Source organism: Protopterus annectens, chromosome 3.part0 (genome assembly GCF_019279795.1).
Source record: "Protopterus annectens isolate FY-2018-M chromosome 3.part0, PAN1.0, whole genome shotgun sequence".
Taxonomy (NCBI): Eukaryota; Metazoa; Chordata; order Ceratodontiformes; family Protopteridae; genus Protopterus; species Protopterus annectens.
Genome location: NC_056731.1, coordinates 1,215,859,673 through 1,215,872,014, shown reverse-complemented (window position 1 = coordinate 1,215,872,014; position 12,342 = coordinate 1,215,859,673). Strand labels below are relative to the sequence as shown.

At 41.1% G+C, this 12,342-nt stretch overlaps 1 protein-coding gene across 1 annotated transcript in view; it reads right to left on the bottom strand.

Annotated features, from left to right (window-relative positions):
• The window catches only part of LOC122797026 (collagen alpha-1(XXI) chain-like), a 1,114,432-nt gene that overhangs the window by 127,483 nt on the left and 974,607 nt on the right, over positions 1–12,342 (bottom strand). The window contains exon 28 of the mRNA XM_044065795.1: positions 127–324. Coding sequence (XP_043921730.1) covers positions 127–324 — 198 coding nt within the window. The remainder of the gene's footprint in view (positions 1–126; positions 325–12,342) is intronic.

Here is a 12,342-nt window from a genome sequence, read left to right as displayed (position 1 = left end):
TTCTGTGCTTACCTGGTTAACAGAAATGTGTTAAAATAGCTAACCAAATAACACGAACAACAGAGCATTTTGTGCAATATTCACGAATGGTATATAAACTATGAAGCACTACTAAGTGTTTCTTACCTTTGCACCCTTTCATGCCAGGAATTCCACCTACTCCTGGATATCCATTTCTGCCTTCTCTGCCTGGGTACCCAGGTAATCCTCTGTCTCCTGGAGGTCCAGGGGAGCCTGGCAAACCTTGCTGGCCTGGTAGTCCTGGCACTGATTCACATGGCTGGCAGATAGTTTTCATAGTTTGAAGGAGTGAAGGCAACTGATCTGTGAAGTACAAAACGAAGTGCATAAATCTTACAGTTCCATACTTCTTTTTCTAACTTTAAGGCAAATAGCATCACTGAGGTTTTTACAGATACATGGGAATTTATCTTACTGAGTCAGAAAGACTGACATCTATACAATTATGGCACCCTGAAACTAACTAACATGCCTACCTTACATTTATATTGTCAAAACACAAGTTTCACAGAGTATTTTTGTTTAATGACATTAACTAATTGAGGAGGGAAGCTCCCAAGACTCTTACCAGGCATGACCTGGGTTAGATCCAAGGTAATACTTAAACATGCAATAACAGTTACAGAAAAAAATATTTTAACATTTGCACACTCTTTACATAAGGCATCATATACATTTAAATCCACTTAAATATAATAACAAATACTGTCTAAAAATAGGGGGAGTTTAGCAGCCAAAATGATTTTTCATGTTATTTGAATTGTTTTGGAAATATGAATAAACAAACAGGTCTACTGTAAGTGCTCACATGCTATTAGCTCATGACAGACTTGCTTGCTGCCATGTGCTCAAAAAGGCAATTACTGTACCTCCCACTAACTTGATCTCCCATAACTACTTAGTCATACTAACACTCTAGCCTACAAAACTGCATTGCCCTACCAGAACCCTAAGTCTGACCCTAGAACACCCTTCTCAGTCCTTAACTCTAAGACTCCCTTCTCACTGCCTAAACCTAAAATCCTGTCCCTGGTCCATAACCCTAAGACTCCCTTCCCTCTGCCTAAACCTACAATCCTGTGGCAGTCTGTAACCCTAAGACTCCTTTCTCACCCCTTAACCTAAAACTCCCTGCCCACTCCATAAACCTAAAATCCCACCTACTGTTTCCTAAACCTAAAATCACCCCTCCCACTCCCTAAACCTAAATTCCACTCTCTCACCCCAAATGCTGTACTTACCTTGTTTGAACTGGAATAATGTGTTTGGGTAAGCTGCAACAATTGCTTGCCTGAACTCATACTCGAGGTTGAGCAAGAGGTGACTGGCAGCCTACCAGTGCTACAAGATAATTGAGTCCCTGTCTTTCAGACAGTAATCTTTATGCTTTTGGGACTCAAGTGCTTGTAGAAATACTAACCATTATCTTTGAGAATGTCAAACAACTTGGATTTGGAGGTGGGAAACAAAGTCAGTTTTAAATGCTGATTATAATGAGTAGGGTGGAGAGGGCACACCTTACTTGCATGGGGGTTGTATGTGTGTGTGGGGGGTGGAGGGTCAGTGGGTTTACCCAGGAAGTTTAGCTGAAAGGATTGGGCATTTTGCAGATCATAAGTTGGATACTGTCATTTTATTCTTACTAATGGCAAACACTGACCTATAAAGAGAGACAAAACTTTTGGTCTGGAATTATATGAAGTGCCAAGAAGAGTTTAAGGTGATTTTGTTAAAGGTTAAGAGCAATTATTAAGACGCATTGGTTACAAAAAAATTATGAGAACAAAAATGATTCTGTTTGTGTAATTGGTAACCAGTTTGTTTAGACAGGGATATATGGTTCCGTTTTCAGTAGACTGAGAGAGAAAATTAATCTAACGACTTCTACAGGCATTTTAAAGTGTTAGGTTGGGGAATAGACTAATAAGGGGTGCACATATTCCTGTTTTGGGAAGAGGTGCTTTGTCTCAGTTGATGCTCTTCATATTGATCATTGCTGCAGTAGCCTTAGCTGTATGGGTTATATCCTGCTAAGGATATAACAGCAGCTAGCTTCCAAAGCTTCAGAGCACCTTCCATGTGGCTAAACTGTCAATCAGCTCAGGCTGACAAGTTTGGGTGTGAAGTCCTTCAGAGCTTTAATGCTTCCAAGGAGTACACACCTTTGAAACTTTTGAAGATCAATGGTCATTTTTTTGCTTTTCTCTGAGATAAATGGCCATTTTGTGCTTTTCTTTTCTGGGCAGAGAAGTTCCCTTTGTGGGAAAAAAAGCTTCCATTTTCTTAAATATTGTTGATGTTGTATTACTTTCCTCTTCAGGAAAGTTATTTCAAGGCTAAGAGTGTTGTTTTTTAATGGACTCACACACACACACACACACACACACACACACACACACACACACACACACACACACAAACATACGCTTTTCTATTTTCTTTTCTTTTTTTTTCTTTTACACTCGCTAAAGAACAAAAATGCTGCTTAGAGATCTTAAAATATTGGCAGCCATTAGCTTTGTTACAGTCTGAACTCCTCAGCAGCTTAATATGCTACCATGAAGTGGTGGACTAATTTTTCAGTGGGCATTACATGTGCATTAACACCCAGCATGATAACATTTGTTCTCTAGTCAGAGATGTAATGTATAGGTCACCCATTCTCTAAGAAGAAATGGCAAGCGAGTTCCAAAATGAAGTCTCAAACCTCCCAAAACCAAGGACAGTCCAACAAGTCTGAATAGCTAGTTAAGAGACCTTGTGACCTCATCTCTCCCTGGCCCCTTTTCTCTTCCAGAAAGTCTGAATCTCTATTTTTGTCTTTGGCAACAGATTGTTTCAGACAAATGGGTTCTGAAAATAATTCATCTAAGTTATAGATGGCAATGGGGGGAAATCCCTCCTTTCCAGGTGGTCATTCCACATCCTGCAGATCAGACTCTTTTGTTTCTACCTATTCTTCATCACATGCTGTCCCAAGGAGTGATAGAACCTGTTTTTCTTTCTCAGGTGGTTTTATTTAAGGATGTTCCTAGTGCTAAAGAAAGAAAGAAAGACAATGCTTGGGAACCAGTTCTGGGTCTTTCTTTCCTAAATGTGACCAAATTCAAAATGTTGTCACTTCACAACCTGTTTCCTCTTCTTCCTCTTTCAAGTTTTCTGGTAACAGTAGACTGAAAGGATGCCTGTCATCTCAACTCTATTAATCCAGACATCAGACATTTCTTAAGGTTTTGTGTGTCTGGGTCACAATGTCAGTTCTCTGCCTTACCCTTTGTACTATCCATTGCATCAAGAGTATTCACAAAGTGTCTAGCTTCAATTATAGCTCATTGCAGGCTACAAGGTATCCACATTTGCCATATTTAGACAACTTGCTATCTTGGCAGACTCTTTTTCAAGGTGTCACGAATCCCTCACTTGGGTGAGATCCCTTACACAAACTGGGATTCCAAGAAAACCTTCAAAAGTCTTTCTTGACTCCCTCACACAGGATTGTGTTCCTGGGACATCAACTAGACACCTCAATTCAAATAGCTTTTCTTTCACAGGAAAATATATCTTTATTCAGATCTATGTATAAGGTTTTCCACTCAGACTTCAGTCACTGCGAGGGAATTCCTCAGTACTTTGGGTCTCGTGGCATCTATGATTCTCAGGATGCCCATGGCAAGAGTCCAAATGAGAAAGATACATTGGTATCTGAAATTTCTTTGGTATCAGCATCAACGCTGCTTATCTGTTCAGATCACATTGCTGGGGTTTGTCAGAATAGAAATCTTTTGGTGGGGACAACAGATATCCTTAAATCCAGGTCTCCCCTTCTTCTTCCTTGCTCCAAAGCAGTCAGTCACCACAGATGCCTCATACTTTGCTTGGGGAGCAGTTTTAGCAGTGTTAAAAGTGAGGGGTGTGGGACACTAAGGACAGACACAAGTACACAAATATCAAGAAGATGCCTGCCCTGATCAAGGCACTCAGGTCTCTGAATGATTGTTGGTCCTCTGGACCTCAAATGGTTACAGACAACACCATGTTCATGTGGTACATTAACAAGCAAGGAGGAACCCCTTGCAGAATAACCATGTTAGATTTGGATATAGTTTCACAACACAATCTCACTCCACAGGCATCCTACATTCCATCAGAGCAAAATGTGTGGCAGCTAAGCCGAGCAGGACCAGGGCAGACCCTCATGAATGGAAACTAGATTAGGGGATCTTGCAAGATTTAATTCATTTGTAGGGAATTCCTCAAATATACCTCTTTGCCTCCTTTCTGAACAGTCAACTGGCAAAATTCTGTTCCAGGACTCCATACTAGAACACCTGAAAGAAAGACACCTCTTTTCTTTGTGCAGCAATGTTCTTGTATGCCTTTCCACCCTTCTCACTAATATCCAGGGTACTTTTGAAGATTCAGAAGAATCTCCAAAGATCATTGTTATGACTCCCTTCTGGTCCAGGCAGCTGTGGTTCTCCTTTTTTTTAGAAATGGCCAGTGGCAATTACCACAAGCTTCCTCATGGACTGGATCTACTCAGACAAGACCAGGGGTATTTGATACATTCCAACATCAGTCATCTTCAGTTGACTTCCTGGATGATAGAGTCTTAATGTCTTTTAGGCACCCGTTTTTTGAGGATGTGCAACAGATACATGAAGGCAAGAAAGCCTGCTACTAGAAAATTATATATTAGCAAATGGAAAAGGTTTTCTAGTTAGTGCCAACAACATAATCAGCACTCATTCAGGGCTAGTTGTTCTCTGGTTTTACAATATTATCCTATGGCCTTTTTTATTCCTATGTCAAGGTTAATTTATCAGCCATCTCAGCATGTTTGCCCATGGATCCTCCTCTTTCAATGCAGTAGCATGTCAAAATGTTCTTGAAAGGGGTATTGCACAAGAGGCCTCTTAGAAAACTGGTGGCCCCTCTTTGGGATCTTAATTTTGTTTTAGAGATGCTAAGACTTGTTCCATTTGAACCAGCTAAGTTGGCTTATTTGAGGTTCTTATCATGGAAAAAAGTTTTGCTGTTGCTGTGACCTCTGCAGTAGGTTATCTGAGTTGCAAGCTCTTATGTTGAGTCAGATGTAGCTCATTTACCATAGGGAGAGGGTTTTTTGTGAACTAATTCCTTTTTCATGCTTAAAGTGGTATCTGAGTTTCCTTTAAGCCAAACTATCCATCAACCCGTTTTCATTCCTGAACCTAAAAATGAGGGAGAAAGGATATTCCATATCTTGGATGTCTAAAGGCAGCTCAAGTACTATTTAGACATATTCTAGAAGCTGCTACTTGGTCTTCTGTACATAGTTTTACAAAGCACTATAAAACTGATTTTGATTCCATGTCTACATTAATCTTAACCTTTGCTAGAACCATTCTTCAGGAATCCAGGACCTTTCTCCTTCCACATCCCAAATATAGTTAGCTATAGTAATCTACCCATATAGCTAAGGTTAGTGCAGCTGTGGTCAAAATGAGGAACATAGTATAGTTGTGTAAGATGAACTTACTGTAACAGTAAATGTTCGAATGAGCCCTTCCCAGCCTCCTGCTTGTGTGAGATAGCATTGATGGTATTCACTGACAGTCTCATGGCTAAGAATCAATCTCCGAACTTACTAAACTTACTCAATGTACTCTGTAGATTGAACTGACGGCAGGAAGATTGTGCCCATATTATAGTATTACCAGATGGTCAGCACAGAGATTAAAAACTAATACTGGAAATTTAACATAAAACTATTAATAAAAATAGAGAAAATAATTCGCTCCACAGCACAGAATGATAGCTCCCCGCTATGATGCAGGGAACCCTGATTTTATTAGTGAATCTGATACCTGAGAGGTCATCCAGAGGGATAATATCTGAATGAAACTTCTGTTAGCTCATCTATCTTAGGGACAGAGGTATGGTTTTCAGTTTAGGGCTACCAATCCTAAGTGGACCAGAGGACACTAAACCAGCAGCACATGCATTAAGTATGTACACTCAGTACTGGGCTGGACATTGCATTGTACATAATAAAACACCCTCTGCAGCTGCCAGGATAGTGCCATATTGGGTCACCCTGCTCTTCTCTCCTCTTCACCAGATCCACAGTTACCTACACTAAGGATTCCTGACTTGTGAGGTGCTTGCCTATGAGGACTAAGACATGCAGAGATGTTGGAGAAGAATATCAAGGAAAGCCTCTGGGACATAGCTGAGGGCAGATAGTTACTGAAAAAACAAACAGATAGTAAAAGCGAACTAAATAAATAAATAAAACAGGACTACAAGAATAGCTATAATTGTGAAACTTAATGGATTAAATCTCACATTTTCAGCTGCATGGTATAAAATGCATTTTGGTGGTTAAAAATATCTTACATTTTCTCTCTCATGCTGTTAGACCTGTTTAGTCCAAGGAATCCTTCTATCTCAGACTAAGTAAAGGCTACCCCTAATTTTGTCAGCATCTAACAAAAATTCAGAGGCACTCCATCTTCTTTCCAATAAAGTATGTAGGTTCACCACCCTCTCACCCCAACATGAACACTACTTTATTGTACTTTACTAAGCAAAATGGCTACTCATTAAACAAAATTTGACCTGTTGAAAATTCTTCTATACAAATTGTTAAAACTAGAAAGCTTCCCACCCATAGCTGAAAATCATACAAGGAGAATACCCACCTACAACTTTAGAGCACACACTGACTCTGATTTTGTAATGTAGACTCCCCAACCAATCACTGCTTTTAAATCCTAGGATCAAAACTATGGTAATCCTAGAACCAGAATTTGGGAATCACTCTCTCCTACCTTAAAAAATTTATCCTCCTACAATGTCTTTCAGTCCAGATTTAGAACATATCTCTTCAATGAATCATAGGTTCATAGGTAGGTACTAGGCTATCAGTCCTGGGGCCTATATAAGCCTAGCCAGAAAGGTTCCCTGGCTTTCACCACCCAAGAAAATTATTTTCCTATGCCCCTGTCGAGCAGTGCTGTAGAAGTGATCCCCGGGGTGAATTTTCTATTTCCCATCCAATTGTCAAGATTTTTCTTAAAGAGGGCCAATGAGGAGCTTTGCTTGACATGAATAGGTAGTTTGTTCCAGAGTATGGGAAGTCTCTAAGACAGGAATCTATCCCTCCAGCGTGTTCTGTTTATTGTGGTGGCAAGGTTTAAGTCCTTGGAGCATGTGGTTCGGAGAGATTGGGATTTCTTTAAGTGTAGCATGTCTAACAGCTCTGGGTTTGATATAGCTTTGTATGTTAGGCAGAGATCGCCTCTGAGTAGGCGATATGTGACAGAGTAGAGCTGGAGTTTTTTGAGATGGTCTGCATGTGGCATCTGTTTGAGGCTGGTAATCCTCTCAGTGAGGTATTTCTGTGGCCTTTCCAATTGTTGTAGGTGTCTTGTGAGATACATGCCAAATGGGGCATTGTACTCTATAATGGGTCTGATGAGGGATGAGTAGAGAGGAACAATGACCTCCTTTTTTCTAGAGGAGAACTCTTTTGTGATGAGGTGTGCCATGTAGAAGGATTTCCTGACTACTGTGGCGATGTGGTTATCAAAGGAGAGACTACTGTCCACCTGTGTCCTGAGGTCCCTTATCACACTTTCGGTGTTTAGTGAGCTACTGCCTATGTGGTAATTCATGGGTATTGAGTTTTTCCCAAAGGGGATGGCAATGCACTTCTTGGTATTAAGCCTGAGGCCATGACTTTGACACCAAGCATCTGTCTCTGTGAGGCCCTTTTGTAGAATGTCTACATCATTAGGTGATTCTAGTATGGCTCCCAGTTTGCGGTCATCTGCAAACTTTGTTAGCCAAAGACCTTCTGTGTTGGCCCGTACTTCAGAGAAGTAGATGCCGAACAGGAGAAGACCCAGGACCAATCCTGTGGTACTCCACTCATCACTGGTCTGAAGTCGGACTTGGAGTCGACTACTTTTACTGTGTGGGTTCTGTCAGTGAGCCAGTTGGCCACCCATCTTGTGATATTTATGCCCAGTTTAGTGAGTTTATCTATAATTCCATAGTGGGGAATGGTATTGAAAGCCTCAATGAGGTCAAGACAGGCTGTGTGCACTACCTTGCCCTCATCTACGGCTCTGGTGACTGCTTCAGAGAAGTCAGTCAGGTTTAGTAGACATAATCTACCTTTTACAAACCCAAACTGAGTGGGGTCCAGGGTTTGGAGATTAACTATGTCTTTGTTTATAAGCTGCAAGGTGATACATTCCATGGCCTTGCAGATCAGGCTCATCAGGCTAATGGGGCAGTAGTTTCCAGGGTCCATAGTGTCACCCTCTTTGTGGAGTGGAATAACCATCACTGTGCGCCATTCAGTAGGCACATAGCCTGAGGTGAGGCTATGATTGAACATGGTACTTAGGTGGGGTACTAGCTTGTTCTGTAGTTCATGCAGTACGCAGCCTGGGATGTTGTCTGGTCCCATGGATGTTGTGTTCTTGGCTTTAGAGAGTGCAGTCTTTAATTGTTCATCTGTGATTACAGGGGCTTTGCATTCTTCTGGTATTAAAATGGGGCCTTTAGAGGGTGAGTGGAGGTAAAGTTAGCACTGAACCTATCTGCCAGGATGTTGGCAATATCGGTTGGTTCTGTATATTTAGTGCTATTGTGCTGTAGCTCAGAGCAGATCTGAGTGTTGACATTGAGATTCCTGACATAGCTGTAAAATGCTTTGTGGTTGTCTTTGGAATCAGTGGCAATTTTATTTTCATAACTGGCTTTGGAGGATTTTATAAGGGATCTCAGCTTCTTGCTGAGGATGTCCAGGGAGTTCCTCCAATCTTGGGATTTTGCTCTTTTTTTGCAACAGCTTCTTCCTTCTGTTGTAGTGTTTGTTTATGGCAGGGGACCACCAGATTGGCTTCCTTTTTTTGGAGGATAGCATCTTGATTCTGCTGGAGTTGGCACGATCCATGGACTCGTGTATGTGCTTATACAGTACATTTGTGTAAGATTCAGCAGTCGTACCTCTATTTTCTGTTTGTATGGGTGTCATGAAGTTTGCCACTTCTGTCTTAAGAAGCATGAAGTTGGCTTTGGAGTAGTTTTTGACGGTGGTTTCCTTCATGGCTGGTGGGAGTGGGATATGGATGTCTAGGGTGATTAGCTTGTGGTCGGATCTGACCAGAGAGGAGTTGACCTCTGGCATGGAACACCGGTTACCCATATTGGTAATGACCAGGTCTGGGATATTGCTGCCCTGGTGGGGGTGTGGACAAGCTGATCCAAGGCATTGGAATTTATGAATTCCAGAAAACGTTGAGCGAATGAGTTGGTACATGAGTAGTTTTCCCAGTTGATGGTGGGGTAGTTGAAATCACCTATAATTAAGGTATTGGGTTGTACCTTAATATTTTCCAGTATCTTAAGAAATGAAGAGTGGGAATCCTGGGGCATGGTGGGGGATCTGTAACAAGCTACAACCTGGATTGCAGTCTTGCCCAGTGTTAGTTGCACTTGGATAATCTTGGATGCATTATGTTGAAAAGCTAGCCTGAAGGTTCCACCTTTAGTGTTTTGGTCCAGGTTAGGTGGCTGAAAGGTGTAGTATGAATTATAGCCTGGTACTGCAGGGGTGCTCTCTGAAGGCTTGAACAAGGTCTCTGTCACTGCACAGATGTTGATGTTCTCCATTTTAAGGAGTGCATCAAGTGAGTGCATTTTGAGGTTTAGACTTCTAGCATTGAGTAGCATTGCCCTCAAAGTTTGCTTGCTTGTACCTGTTACTGTGGTGAATTTGGCATTTGAGCCTTCCCTAAAAAAGGCACTATAGGGGTGGCAAGAGCTTTAGCCAGTATCTGGTATCCCAGGGGCAACAGGTGCAGGCCATCTCTGGCAAAGCATCGTGGTCTGTCGACCATGTCGTCCCAGGCAGACCGTGCAATGCAGTACTGTAGACTGCTTAACCTCCACTACCTACCACATAACCTCCTTCTGCATTTTGCAGTGTCTCTTACTTCAGTACTTCGTGGTGATATATTTTAATATTCAGTTGTATATAGTGTAAATATAGAAAAATTATTTATTTGTATTTTTTAACAGCACAACTATTTATTTGTAGCTCAGATGTCTCTTTTATTATTTTACTCTTTTCTATGCATTCACTTTTATCAAAACAGAATACAAGTATTCTGGCAAATACTCCAAACCTGCTGCTGTTATAATTACTTGTAATACTGCTTTCATCATGTATATATTGTTCATTGCACTACTTCGTACATGTCTTAGTATTTAACTTCTTTGTTTACAATGTTGAGTTTGCATTTTTTGATATTCCCAGGCTGTGCCTGAAAAAAAGTTCATTTGGGATCAGTGCTCTACACTGGTTAACAAATTCAAAATAAATAAGAATACACTGTAATGTGTAAATGATTCTAAACTGTTGCTGCTGCTCTACTTTTCTGGCTCATTATACCTCAAGTCTGAACTGTAGAATATGCACTGAAATATAGCTTTGTATCACCTTGTTAAATACAAGAAGACTGACTGTAGAACCAACTGGAGATAATAAAAAGTGATCAAGCTACAATGGCTATTGTTAAGAAGGCTGGCCATCAGCTACCTGTAGCTTGTCTCCTTGTTTACTGTGCCTACTGGACCTACCTTAGTCTCCCTAGTCTATACTTGACCTTAGTCGGGGGCAGGTGAAGAAATTAAGATAGTTGATCATGCTATATGTCAGGGCATATGCTCTAATTTCTGTTCCCTAATGGCAGTTTGGCAGGTTTGTGATCACTGCCCTCAGGAGGTACATGCGGCTTCCACATATGTGCAACCTTCCAGCTGAGCAGCTCATCACTCATGCAGCATGAAATTGGTTGGGTCCATTTGCTGCATATTACAGTGAGCCTTTAGGCTGCCTCCCTCCCTCCAGGATGGGTGAGCTGACATTGTCCATTCAGTCCCATCCTCCCCTAGTGGCCCTTCTAGTACTTGTGATGCTAATTGAACATAGGTCATCTGAGACGCAGTGAGGGTCTTCGTCCTCTGTGCCAGTGGACTGCCCATCAAAGTATTAATTCCAGAGTAAATAGGTACAGTATCATAACCTACTTGACCACCATGTATCCCTTTAATTTCATCACAGAAAGTCTACACATACTAAATGGTGGTTTACTATCAAAATTGCGGAATTCCCAACCGTGAACATTGATATCCTCGACGCATTTTATCTCCTCATGAATATTAATGAGTTTAGGTGATTGACACATACCATCAACAGTCTGTTTTCGATGTTAATGTCGACAGTTGCTGTTTATAGACATGCTGCATTTCTCTGCCCTGTTGACGATCTTCTTAACTGTCGTTCACATGACTGTCGACATACCAACTGTTGCTCCTACCATGTTCTAACAGGAGCCGGATGTTAAACTGATTTTCAGTATTTTGATTATACACCCTAAATGGTAGTTCTTATTTATTTCTGACGTAGGCTGGATTTTGCACCTCTTTATTAATTATAATTGTGAAGGTAACCTTTTTTTTTTAGCATTTACTCAAGCAGTGTCTCTGAGCCTTGTGAGTATCCTGAAATCTCTTGTAATTGAAGGGGCATGCTTGCCCTCAGCTTTCTTCCAGTGAAGGGAAAGAGCCTATCTTGTACACTGCACAGTAGCTCATTAAGGGAAGATTATGGACACTTCTGGAGAAAAAGGAATCCATTCTAAGTGCAACAACTACTGTATTAATAGAGATTCCTTTGTTTGAGCGGTAAAGTGACCCTTTTTAAGATCCTTCAAAAGATGTCTAGACTGTGGTCATTAAATTTAGTGAGAACAACTTGCATGGCACAGCATTTTTATGCAGGTTTGTAACCATTAAATCCAATGTCTATTGGTTTCCCAGAGGTAGAGTAAGATGAATAAATTGGGCTACTGGCTGCATTAGATCCCAGCCTGAAAGCAGGGCACAGGCATGTTGCTTGCAACCATCAAACCAATTTAGATCAACAAAAAGGATGAAGGTATTCCTACATGACTAGGGCTTTTAAACTTTTAAGACTGCATACAAAAAGTCAGAGGGAGACATACAAGCTGTACATAAAATTTACCTTGCAGGAACTCCAAGGAGTACTGATGAAATAACTCATTTACAACTGTATACATTAAATGACAGATTAGCAACAAGGCAGGTGACACACAATCACATTTTTCCTTTTGATAAGAAGAAGTAGGGCACAGTCTCCACTTCTTGATCTGGAGTGTTGGCTTATGAAGGAGGTAGTGATGGCCTTCCCTTCTCCCTAGTTTAGCCAGGTTTCAGAGATGGATAGGATGTCAGAAG